General features: G+C 38.5%; 1 protein-coding gene across 1 annotated transcript in view; it reads right to left on the bottom strand.

The window, feature by feature from the left end:
* LOC129545946 (ankyrin repeat domain-containing protein 26-like) overlaps positions 1-13,161 on the bottom strand; it is a 66,414-nt gene that overhangs the window by 29,393 nt on the left and 23,860 nt on the right. Inside the window, exons 9-14 of the mRNA XM_088835511.1 lie at positions 10,969-11,144; positions 10,654-10,713; positions 9,378-9,548; positions 7,376-7,409; positions 5,174-5,234; positions 4,895-5,085 (exon numbers count right to left, since the gene is read on the bottom strand). Of these exons, the coding sequence (XP_088691637.1) occupies positions 4,895-5,085; positions 5,174-5,234; positions 7,376-7,409; positions 9,378-9,548; positions 10,654-10,713; positions 10,969-11,144 (693 nt within the window). The remainder of the gene's footprint in view (positions 1-4,894; positions 5,086-5,173; positions 5,235-7,375; positions 7,410-9,377; positions 9,549-10,653; positions 10,714-10,968; positions 11,145-13,161) is intronic.

Raw genomic sequence — 13,161 nt, 5'->3', positions numbered from 1 at the left:
CACAAATCAAGCCTCAGGAAATTTTAAAAACTGAAAATATATCACGTATCTTCTCTGGCCACAACACTATGAGAGCAGAGATCAACTACAGGAAAAAAAAAAAAAAAAAAACGGCAGAAAACACAAACTCATGGCGATTAAACAATTCATTACTAAATAACGAAAAGGTTATTGAAGAAATAAGAAGGGGAATCAAAAGATTCCTAGAAACAAATGACAACAAAAACACGACCACCCAAAACCTACAGGATTCAGTAAAAGCACTTCTAAGACCAACTTGGATAGTGTATTAGAAAGCAGAGACATTACTTTGCCAACCAAGGTCCGTCTAGTCAAGGCTATGGTTTTTCCCGTGGTCGTGTATGGATGTGAGAGTTGGACTGTGAAGAAGGCTGATGGCCGAAGAATTGATGCTTTTGAACTGTGGTGCTGGAGAAGACTCTTGGGAGTCCCTTGGACTGCAAGGAGATCCAACCAGTCCATTCTAAAGGAGATCAATCCTGGGTGTTCACTGGAAGGACTGATGCTAAAGCTGAAACTCCAATACTTTGGCCACCTCATGCGACGAGTTGACTCACTGGAAAAGACTCTGATGCTGGAAGGGATTGGGGGCGGGAGCACACGGGGACGACAGAGAATGAGATGGCTGGATGGCATCACCGACTCGATGGACATGAGTTTGAGTGAACTCCGGGAGTTGGTGATGGACAGGGAGACCTTGCGTGCTGTGATTCATGGGGTCGTGGAGAGTCGGACACGACTGAGCGACTGAACTGAACTGAACTGAACTGAAGAGAGAAGTCGAGAGCAGCACAATCCTACCTCAAGGACAAGAAAAGCATTGAACAGGCAACACTCTACATTTAAAGCAGCTGGAAAAAGAACCAAAACCCCCCAAAGTCAGCCAAAGCAAAGAAATGGTACAGATCAGAGCAGAAATAAATGAAAAAAAAAATGAAGGAAACCATAGCAAAGATTAATCAGACGAAATACTGGTTCTTTGCGAAGATAAGCAAAATGGACAAACCACTCGCCAGGCTCATCAAGAACAGAAGGGAGAAAAATCAAACTGACAAGATTAGAGATGAAAAAGGAGAGGTTACAACAGACAACACAGAAATGAAGAGGATCACAAGAGAATGTTATGAGCAACAATATGCTAATAAGAGAGACAACTGAGAGGAAAGGGACAGATTCTTAGAAAAGTTCAACCCCCCAAAACTGAATCAGGGAGAAATAAAAATTACAAGCAAGCCAATTACAAACACTGAAATGGAAGATGTTATCCAAAATCTCCCAAAAACAAAAGCCCAGGGCCAGATAGCTTCACAGGGGAATTTTATCAAACATTTAGAGAAGAGCTAATGTCTAGTTTTCTGAAACTCTTCCAAAACACTGCAGAGGAAGGAACACTTCCAAACTCATTCTATGAGGCCACAATCACCTTGATACCAAAACCAGGCAGAGAGAACCCAAAAAAGAAAATTACAGGCCAATATCACTGACAATGGAGAAGGAAATGGCAACCCACTCCAGTGTTCTTGCCTGGAGAATCCCAGGGACGGGGCAGCCTGCTGAGCTTCCGTCTATGGGGTCACACAGAGTCGGACACGACTGAAGTGACTTAGCAAAAAAAATCACTGACAAACACAGATGTAAAAATCCTCAACAAAATTCCAGCAAACACAATTCAACAACACATTCCACAGCTCATACACCATGATCAATTCGGCTTTATGCCAGGGATGCAAGGATTCTTCAATATACACAAACCAATTTCAATGTGATGCACCATCTTAACAAACTGAAAACTAAGAACCATATGATCATCTCAATAGAGGCAGAAAAAGCCTTTGGCACAATTCAGCAGCTGTTTATGACAAAAGCCCTCGAGAAAATGGACACAGGAGGAACCTACGCCAACATAGTAAAGGCCATATAGGATAAACCCACGGCAAACACTATTCTCAACGAGGAAAAATGAAAAGCATTCCCTCTAAGATCAGGAACAAGACAAAAGCTGTCCATTCTCACCACCATTACTCAGCATGGTTTTGGAAGCCCTAGCTATGGCAATCAGAGAAGAAAAAGAAATAAAAGGAATCCAGATCTGAAAAGAAGAAGTAAAACTCTCACTTTTGCAAATGACATGGTACTACACATAGAAAACCCAAAAGAAACTATCTATTTTCTAGTAAAAGAAAATTACTAGAGCTAAACAATGAATTTAGCAAAGTTGTATGATACAAGGTCAATACACAGAGATCACTTGAATTCCTATACACGAACAATGGAAACTCAGAAAGTGAAATTAATGAGCCAGTCCCATTCACCACTGCAACAAAAAGAATAAAATATCTAGTAATAAACCTGCCTAAGGAGACAAAAGACCTGTCTACGGAAAATTCTAAGACACCGAGGAAAGAAAAGAAAGGCGACATAAACAGGTGGAGAGAGATTCCATATTCCCGGGTAGGAAGAATGAATAGTGTGAAAATGACTATGCTACCAAATGCAATCTACAGATTCAGTGTGATCACTTTCAAATTGCCCATGGCATTTTTCACAGAACTAGAACAAGGTCCACAATGGAATATTACTCAGCCATAAGGAGAAACACACTTGAGTCAGTTCTAACGAGGTTGGCAAACCTAGAGCCTATTCTCCGGAGTGAAGCAAGTCAGAAAGAGAAGTATAAATATCATATACTATTCGCACAGATATGGAATCTACAAAAATTCTGAATCTACAAAGGTACCGATGAATTTATTTCCTGGGCAGCAATGGAGAAACAGACATGGAGAACAGACTTACGGACATGGCGGGGAGGGGAGGAGGGAGAGGGTGAGATGGATGGAAAGAGTAACATGGAAACTTACAATTCCATATGTAAAATAGACAGCCAATGGGAATTTGCTGTACGGCCCAGGGAACTCAGAAAGGGACTCTGTGACGATCTAGAAGGGTGGGATGGGGAGGCAGATGGGAGGAGGGTTTGGGAGGAAGGGGACATTGGGTGTACCTATGGCTGATCCTTGTTGATGTCGGACAGAAAACAACAAAATTCTGTAAAGCGATTATCCTTCAATTAAAAAATAAATACATTTTATAAAAACCCCATTTATTTGAAAATTTCGTCGTTTTCTTCTTATTTCCCTGTAAACAGCACACTAACGGCTCTGATTTTCTATCTATGCCTTCTGCAACGGCAGATAAAGACTGAAGCAACAATTTGGATGTACGAAAATTAGTAAAACTATGATTATCCAAGTCGGAGATTTAAAAGTTTTCACATACATCTATGATTATCAAGCAGGATAAAATATTCACATCAGGAAAGAACAAATGAGCTGAAAAAATCAAGCAACCACGATGGCTGAGTTTTACATATGGAAGAATTTGCATTTTAGTTTAACATGCATAACAAAGAACTGACATGCTAATTTAACACCTATAAATACGGAAGCTAATAAAGTTTCTTAAAACTGAAACCTAACTTAAAAATAACTTAACTTAAAAAATTACTTCTTAAAAATAAACTTCTTTAAATTTTATTCTGTAATAAAATTCTTAAAATGGAATATACATATTACTAGAGATATTTTAAAAAGTAAAGCATTATCTTTCTGAGATAATTTTATAAAGCCTGTTGGTAATGCTTCTTTCCTTATGATTTTATAACAAGTAGTCTACATAAGAAAAAAATCATGAATTGTGATTTCATTCATTTAATGGGTGTAATTGCCCATGACTTGCAGATATTAGGAAAAGATAAATCAGAATCTCTCGGGGGGAGGGGCGTGGGGGGAAGTTCGACATCTTTTCTTTAAGACTGTTGCAGCTTAAATTGTCTCATGTCATGAAGAGAGTTTAAGAATCTCATGTATATAATTATAAATTAAAATTTCAATAAAAGACAAGATAAAATGCTTATTTATTTCCCCTTTATTTTCAAAAAGATCCAAAACCTCCACCAAGATTATACCAAACCGGAAGATAAATTAGTTAAGTACATTAAGTATGTATCAAACACTAAGTTAGTAACCACAAGAAACAGAAGGGCCACAACTTCTTAATTTATCTGCTAAGGCCTAAAACAGAGCTCATCTAGAACTGCGTATGAATTAAAGTTTTGCTAGATTAAATAGAAGACATCGCTTCATTAGTTTCAAAGTGAGAATTCTTTTAAAAAGAGAACTCACTTCAAATTGAAATGAACTTCCAGAGGGAACCATATTCAATATAGATATATACATATACAAGCGTAACCAAGTCACACTGCTATACACCTGAAACTAACACAGTATTGTAAATGACTACACTTCAATGAAAGAAAAAAACAAAGACAACCATCAACCTCAAAGACAACCACCAAAACAGCTAAGGAGCAAACGTTCTTTCAGTTCTTCACAAAAATCAGCTATATGCCATTCAGAAGAGTATAAGTACTGAGTTTTCACAACCTCACTTTCTCCTAAGTGGAATTGGAAATAATTCATCTCATATTTATAACATAGAGTACCTCATCCGACTTACCCCCACTATTTCGGTTGTGTTTCTAAAATAATCTGTTTCATCTTGACCTTCATTCCATCTCCTATTCATCTTATCTTTCTTAAATGAATTCTTCCCCTTCATCGCCCTCCCAGCTTCATATTCATCTAGCTGTTTTTCCTAATTGCTTTGTAATTTGTTTCTTTCATAATGGCATACTTAGTATGCCAACGTTTATAAATCTGAATCATGCAGATATATTGCTCTTATCACATCATTTTGTATCATGACTTTGAAGTCTTCCATTTCCGCGGTGGGATCCGTTTTGTCATCATAAGCATCCAGGGAATGGTGTGTGAGAAAGTACAGGGGAAACAGAGTTAAAAACAAAACAACTAACCTTTGCTAGACCAAGGCCTGCGGGAGTCCTGAGTGGTTCTGGAAGAGGCTCAGGCCTTGGGAAGGCAGGATGGGAGAAGCCCTGGACTCCAGGTGATGTTTTGGGAAAGGTTTCAACCACGTCTCCAATTTCATGATCAGAATTCTTGTCCTCAGAGAAGGCGGTACTCCCTGGCCTCACAATGCCACATTCTAATACAGTGAAAGCAGGAAGTTATGAGAACCTGGGTCGTTTCAAATCAGGGAAGAACACCAGGAGGACAGTCTTCAAATAACTTACTGTTTCTCTTGAATTGCTGCAAAGCCTCCGTTAGCCTTGCTAAGTTTGATTTCGGGACATGCTGGAGAAGAAAATAAGAGCTTGAAGAATGACAAGTATCAACTCGGATAAAAGAATTATAACCTCCCCCATTCCTCTCTGATCGAACACAAAGAGTACAGGCTCTGCAGTCATTCAGATGTGGATTCAAACCCCAGTTCTGCCACTGACTGTCCTTCTCATGGGGTAAGCACTGTGACAGATGACATCAGAAGCCCCGGATGTTCCTCTCCTTACCCCTAACTGACTGCTGGACAAATACCATGACACCCACTAGATTATTTGCTCTGCCAAACTGTTCTAGAAAAAAGAATTATCCCTGGGCGTAGTTTAGAGTACTATTGAAACACTAAGGCATTTAAATTAATTGCTATATATTGAAATTTGCTTGCATGAATTCTACATGCATGAATTATCACTTGGGAAAGCAAATATGAAAGTTTAGATTTCAGTAGAACCTTATTTAGATAGGTTACAAGCGCAAACAGGATATGCTGCTTCTATTCTGTTTGTTAAACAACTAACGACAAATGATTGTTTCCATTCCGCTCCTTCGAAGAAAAAGGGAAAAAAAAACCAAGAGTAAACCTGTAGGGAAATGATCACAAATGAAAGCCACAAACACTAAACAGAACGCTGTAATCAAACATGTGCACAATAGACGCAGAGAGAGATGGACAGAAAGAACAGACCCTGAAGAAAAGGATTCTGCAAGGAAAAATGAGGTTCCAGTTAAAAAAAAAAGTGGAGGAGGGAAAAGAAACAGAGAGACATTCCTAGTCAAGTACAAACTTAAGGAAAAAAAAAAAAGTATAACAAGGTTTGTTGAAGAACACATACATTTAAAATCCATACACAACAGATCAGTAATATATCAGGTTTCCTAAGGCTATACTATGAACAAAGCCTCTATTTTATATGTTTTTATTAATATATAGATTATGCATCTATAATGTTCTTCAAGTTTTTGGTTCATAATATAGCCCTAGTACACCGATCTGTTTTACTCTGAAACTTTTTGTTTATAAACACTACCACATCAGAGTTGAGTTTTGCCACTATAAACAACGTACTCGATTAGTCCCACATGGTCATCAGTCAGTACCTGAATGTTGTAAAGTATTACTTGAGAGAGAGAAAAATTGATTAACAAATATTCCTAACTATTCACTGGGAAAAGAATTGGTAATCAAAATTCTGAGGAGGACATATGGCTTGAAAAGAATCATTTAATGAAACACAAGATGGAGCTAAAAAGGTCAAAAATTTTACCCTAAAATTCTCATCTCACATTTGGTGGACACTGACAAAAATACTGTAACCCTTTACTTTTCACGCATTTCTTCTTTATGTCCTTGTTATGCAGGACCTCCTTCCTCAACATAACTACTTTCCCATTCTTCCCGAGAGCTTTTCGTTGTGGCAGATCTGCGGCCAGGACCTCGGGGATGGGACCCAGGCCGTGTTTGAGAGGGACATCGGTTGGGGCAGTGAATTCCTCTGCTCTGAGATGCCACTCGAGAACTCTGCAGAATGAAGGACAATCAACTTCAAGAGTGTCTGGCTTCTACCAACTGCTGGAAAAAATCCACGGGGAGCATTCCTGCACCTCTCGAGGATGCCAGTTAACCACACCCGGCCTGGAGGACTCTACTGTGAGGGAGAACTCAGCTGGGAAAGCTGGAGCCAGCTCTGAGCTGTTCACGGGGCAGGTGGACTGGAGGGCTGACGGGCACAGAGGGAGGGGTCCACGACGCTCAGGCACCTGCCAGATGGCAACGGGGAATTTTTAGAGGAAAGCATGTCGCCATCCTCGGAAGCAGTTTCAGATGACTGAGTTAAATCATCAAGGGAATTCAGGTGATCACTTTGTTCTTTGACCTACACATGAACAATAGTGTTTCACAATGTCCTTAAAATATGTATAAAATATACCCAGTGTACAAAGGTGATAAATCCCTTTCTCAAAGCAAAAGCAGAGACTTCTTAAAAGAACAGGTTTTTATCAAAAGGATAACTTCATCAACAGAGTTTCTAAATTATGTTTTCAGAGTAAATGTCTCTTCAACAAAGGAAGATTTTCTATTTTGCCACTATTCCTTTTACGAAGTATTTTTTAGAGAATAATATATGTTAAAGTTAATTTTTTTTATTTTACTATACCTTCTTCTTTTCATATGCAGTTTTCCTTGCAGGCCTAAAAAAACACAAATGATTCTTTTCAGGCTAAAATTTAATAACTCAAAAACATAAGCAATAACTAAACGTTTGTGTTTTATATAACATCCTTGCATTCATAAGTAATTTCTATAAAAGGATGAAATAATAAAAAAGAGTAGCATTAAAGGAAAAAGAAAATATATCTGTAATAGTAATAAAACATTAAATTTAGATCAAAGAAAAAGGAAAATCCTAACATTACTCGTGCTATGTGATAGAAGCAGTATAACAGGGGGTTTTGCCGTTGTCATTTTTAATAAAAACTAACTTTTATGGAAATAAATCCTATCTCGGAAGTATTCCCTAAGTCCTTATAAGAAAGAAACCCATTTTTTATCACGATGTTATTAGCTTCTTGAGGGCTTTTTATGCAATGGCTATGCATTATTACAAGCATTTGCCATGCCATAAAGGCATTTTAGGCCTCACGATCATTTTGGGAGATAGGTAGTATATTAGATCTTTTAGCTAGGAAGAAATGGAGCAAAGAAAGGCTGAGGCACTTGCCCAAGACCACACAGCAGTTCACCAAGACCCCAGAATTCAAACCCAGGAAATCTGGCCAGAATGCTGCTGTTCCAAAATATGCTGAGAAAGTGATACTGAAAATTCTTTTTATTTATTTAATTGGCTTGACCTTGAACTATTTTTTTCTTTTTTCTTTTGGAGGCTAATTACTTTACAATATTATATTGGTTTAGCCTTACACTGATATGAATCCGCCCCGGGTGTACATGTGTTCCCCTTCTTGAACCCCCCTCCCACCTCCCTCCTCCCCCTATCCTCCCTCTGCGTCAAGTCTTTTTAAGTAATTTGATACAACATGAATCTACATTATCATCTCATGTCTAGCTATAAGTACAAATGATAATTCTGAATCTAAAAACATATTTCTAACAAAACAAAAAGACTTTAGATGTAGGCAATATTGGAAATCGACTTTCAATAAAGATTTGCTTTTTCTAAAGAAATTCATCAATACACATTCATTCAAGTATTCTGCTGCTTATTTACGCTTCCGACATACACTTGTGGAGCACACAGTATGTGTTAACGACACTTTCAGTACAGGAAGCATGGTTTTTCTCATTTAGATCTTTATCATCCGAAGTAATAAAGCGTACAAGATTGTTAATTGTTTTTACTGAAAATAAACAAAATCCTCCCCTTTTGAATGAAGTTAACATGATGTGATGTTTCACAGTACTTATAAAATCAGAGCTACCCTCGATGATACTATCAAATAGAATCATCAAGGAATGATTAAATCCTATTCAGTATAACCTAAATATCTGTAAATTCATGATATATAATTTTAGAAAATCTATGTATGGTAGAATTAACTTAAGTAATCATCTACATATTCATTTACATAAGAATATTATGCTTCATAGCCAATGAACTAGCCCTTCCCCAAAACTACATAGCTACAGAAGTACATATGTAGATAATAAAGCATGTACAATAATAAAAATGTACAGTTAATTTATTGTCATAGTTTAAAGATAATGTCATACAATCAATAGGCTTTCTAATATTAGAAATGCAAACAAGATTAAACTCAATAAACACTTCCCCCGCTGGCTCATTTCCAACAGCATAAACACTCTACCAGCTCCCCTCTTAATATAAAACAAGAAACTCCTTTGAACTCCACATTCCTCTTCAATTACCATCCAGTTCTTCATTGCCTGCCCCAGTAAATATTCCCTACGGAGCTGTTTACGTGTATTCACTACAGTCCAGCTTCCAAGTGGACTATTTACTGAAACGACTTCCGGCCAAAGGCACGGGTCCTCTCCGTAACCATTCTGTGGTGTTCATCCAGTAGAGTTGAGGATTCTCTTCTCTTGGCCTGTATACTATATTATGCTGCTCTATTTCCAGAAGAAGTATTCAGTGCTAATATTTTTTCCCCTAGAAATAAAGAATTTGTCCGTGTTACCTGCCATCATCTCGATCCACTTTCCTTGAAATGCTGTCATCATTCACATGCAGCAGACCACCAGTCAGTGAATCGGTCTTTTCAAATATTGGTGCAATCACACATTCTTCCTGTGTCCAGTTGCCAATATTCTTTTCCTCTATTTCCTTCCTGGGCACGCCAGGATCGCTACTTTAAAAAATCCACAAAAATGCCAATGTTTTCAAATAATTCAACTAATAAAGAATAAAAAATAACTCTTTTAAAATTCCAAATCTTACCCATCTTAAGTCATTAATTAATTCACAAAACAGTTACGAAGTACCAACCATATGCAAGAAAACAAATTCTTCCTCCAAACACAGATATACAATTATGATACAATATGATATGTAAGAGTTGACATATGAAAGTCATAAGTGGAATAAGGAAGGATTCACAGACGAAGTGAAGAGAGGAGGCCAAAAGGAAGAGAAAAGCGAGAAATCATTCCACTGGGAGATTAGAACGTGAGCACACAGGTCAGGCACACAACATCTAGGTTGTTTCCTAGGAACCTGGAAGGAAAAGTACAAAACACATGAAAGAAAGTAGAGATGCATCTGGAAAGACATTAGGAAGAACCTCAAGGGCTACCCTGAAAACCTGGAGTCCACTGGCTAAACACAATGATTCTTAGACATAGGAGCCATAATTAGATTTACACTATATTTTTTGTTTTGCTTTTAAATACGGTAATGTTTAATTTTGGAATTTCCCTGGTACTCCAGTGCTGAGGAATCTGCCTGTTAGTGCAGGGGGCACAGGTTCGATCCCTGGTCAGGGAAAATAGCACATGCCATGGAGCAATGAATCCTGTGCTCCACAACCACTGAAGCCAGCACCCTAGAGCCCATGCACAGCATCAAGAGAAGCCACCACAATGAGAAGCCCAAGCACTGCAGCTGCAAAGACGCAGCATAGCCAAATAAATTAAGAAAAAAAAAAAAAAACTCAAAGAGAAAAGTAACAATTTAGATGGTTTTTAGAATGACATGTGGCACATCCAACCATGAAAAAAGAAATGAAATTTAGCCGGGTGGGGGGCAGTTTACTTGTAAACCACCCACATGGGTGATGTCAGCATCAAGGATGAAAGGCAGGTGCTTCGTCAGTTCTCTTGCCACCAACAACAGTTTGGCCTCCATCCATGGACACACTCAAAGTGCTAGGAGAAAACTGCCAACCAAGTGTGCTCTGTCCAGAAAAGCTGTCTTTCAGATGAAGGAGAAATTAAAATTTTCCAGACAAACCAAACCTGAGGGAGCTCATCACCACTAGTCCCACCTCATAAGAAACGCTGAAAGAAGTCCCCAAACTGAAATGAAAGGATGTTCATTAGTGACACGAAATAAATTTAAACATACAACACACTGTTTAAGGCAAGTATGCAGTCAAATCCAGAATACTCTACTACTGTAACATGGTGGTATGTTAACAAAGTAACTAGTATTAAGGCTAAAGAATGAGAGGATTCAAAATATCCATCTCTCTCTTAAAATATAAAATTCGTCAATCACAAGCATTAGCTCAAGTTAGATTTGATTTTACAGGAAAATAAAAAATGACCTACTGTTGCATATTGATAGAGGCTTCCCTATCAGAACCTTCAATCTGCATGGCAGGAAACTCCTGCTTGTGGTTTCCTCCACTTTTTTTCTGCTGAATCCATCGACTCTGTGCAGCAGCATGGCACACGTTGTCTGATGCTTCCACTTCACTACTTCTGTGCTTCTTTTCTTCTTCAACCTTTAATGAAAGTTTGACACTAAGAACAATTGCTATGACTTAATTCTAAAGACTCTGTTTTCAATTTATTATTTGACTCAGCATTTGCCCTGATGTTAAGTGATAAAGATATTTTTGTGCTTACATTAATTTTATCACTTACAAGTCACTGAAATTTTTGTAAAACGTGCTTCTGTTTGAGGGAAAGAAACAAAATTCCCAAAATTTCAAGAAAGGCCTTCTTAATAAGATACAATTATTCACATCCAGTCTTCCCCATCTGACTGGCAGAGATAGAGACACAAACACACACAACATCTGCCCTCTTCGGTCTTTACCACCTGGATTTTCCATGAAACAGTCAGATGTAGAGGATGTGACACCTTAGTGCCTCAGAGACAGAAAGCAATCTTTCTTCTTTCTGCACTAAAGCTATTCTTTCCCCACTGCCTTTTCCAATTCTTTTTTCACTGGGATCCAGGTGATAGCAATAACCTGATGGTGTTCACTGAGATATACGAACCAAAGCTTACCAAAACACAAGGAGTAGAATGAAGCTGAGGAGGTCTTAGTTAGTGTGGAATTCTGGAATATAAGTAATGCTTCCCAACTCCACATTCAATAACCATCAAATTTTATAGCTAGAGGGTATAGAAATAACTATCTACCATTGATCCACTTGGTTGGCAAAGTAATGTCTCTGCTTTTTAATATACTATCAAGTTTGGTCATAACTTTCCTTCCAAGGAGCAAGCGTCTTTTAATTTCATGGCTGCAATCAGCATCTGCAGTAATTTTGGAGCCCAAAAAAAATAAAGTCTGACACTGTTTCCACTGTTTTTCCATCTCTTTCCCATGAAGTGATTACTTTGCCAACCAAGGTCCGTCTAGTCAAGGCAATGGTTTTTCCCGTGGTCATGTATGGATGTGAGAGTTGGACTGTGAAAAAAGCTGATTGCCGAAGAATTAACGCTTTTGAACTGTGCTGTTGGAGAAGACTCTTGAAAGTCCCTTATACTGCAAGGAGATCGAACCAGTCCATTCTAAAGGGGATCAATCCTGGATGTTCATTGGAGGGACTGATGCTAAGGCTGAAACCTCAATACTTTGGCCACCTCATGCGACGAGTTGACTCACTGGAAAAGACTCTGATGCTGGGAAAGGTTGGGGGTGGGAGGGGAAGGGGACGACGGAGGATGAGATGGCTAGATGGCATCATCCACTCTGTGGACATGAGTTTGAGTGTACTCGGGGAATTGGTGATGGACAGGGAGGCCTGGCGTGCTGTTATTCATGGGGTCGCGTAGAGTCGGACACAACTGAGCGACTGAACAGAACTGAACTTTGCCCCACTATTTACCAATAACAGCTTTAAAATAAAAAAAAATGTTAAATGATTTGTTCAAAGCCCCTAAACTGGCATTCCCTAACATTTTATGGCACCAAAAGAGATGATACAATTCTGTAATCTTGAATCCGATAAAATTACCAAACGAATTCCTCAAATGAATCAGGTAAGTGAAAAGCGTGACTTTGCCAAAGTAATTTAATTCGTAAGCTGGGGGTAGGGTTTATTCTCTTTTTTCTTTAAAGGAGAATAGCTACATTTCCTTGCTTTTTTTTTTGTCTTACACGAAAGAGCAAACAAGTTTAAAAACCTTGGAAGAAAGAAATATCTCACAGCATCTCAAACATCCGTGTTTTTTTTTTGGAGATAATCACTTGATTTTTTTCTTTTTTTCTGAGGATTGATACTATATGTGAGCTTCCCTGGTGGCTCAGATGTTAAAGAATCTGCTTTCAATGCAGGAGACCTGGCTTCGATCACTGGGTTGGGACGATCCTGTGGAGAAGGGAATGGCTATCCTCTCCAATGATATTCTGGCCTGGAGAAATCCATGGACAGGGAAGCTTGGCCAGCTACAGTCCATGGGGTGGCAAAAAATCAGAGATGACTGACCAACTCTCACACACACATATACTACCTATGTGACAAAATCACACATGTCAAAACTTACTACATTTTAGTAAACAACAC

This window comes from Moschus berezovskii, chromosome 1 (assembly GCF_049115385.1).
Source record: "Moschus berezovskii isolate FMDL1 chromosome 1, NW_MosBer_1.0, whole genome shotgun sequence".
In the NCBI taxonomy this organism is placed as follows: domain Eukaryota; kingdom Metazoa; phylum Chordata; class Mammalia; order Artiodactyla; family Moschidae; genus Moschus; species Moschus berezovskii.
Note: the sequence above shows the minus strand (reverse complement) of the source record. Positions and strands in the feature narration are given on the sequence as shown.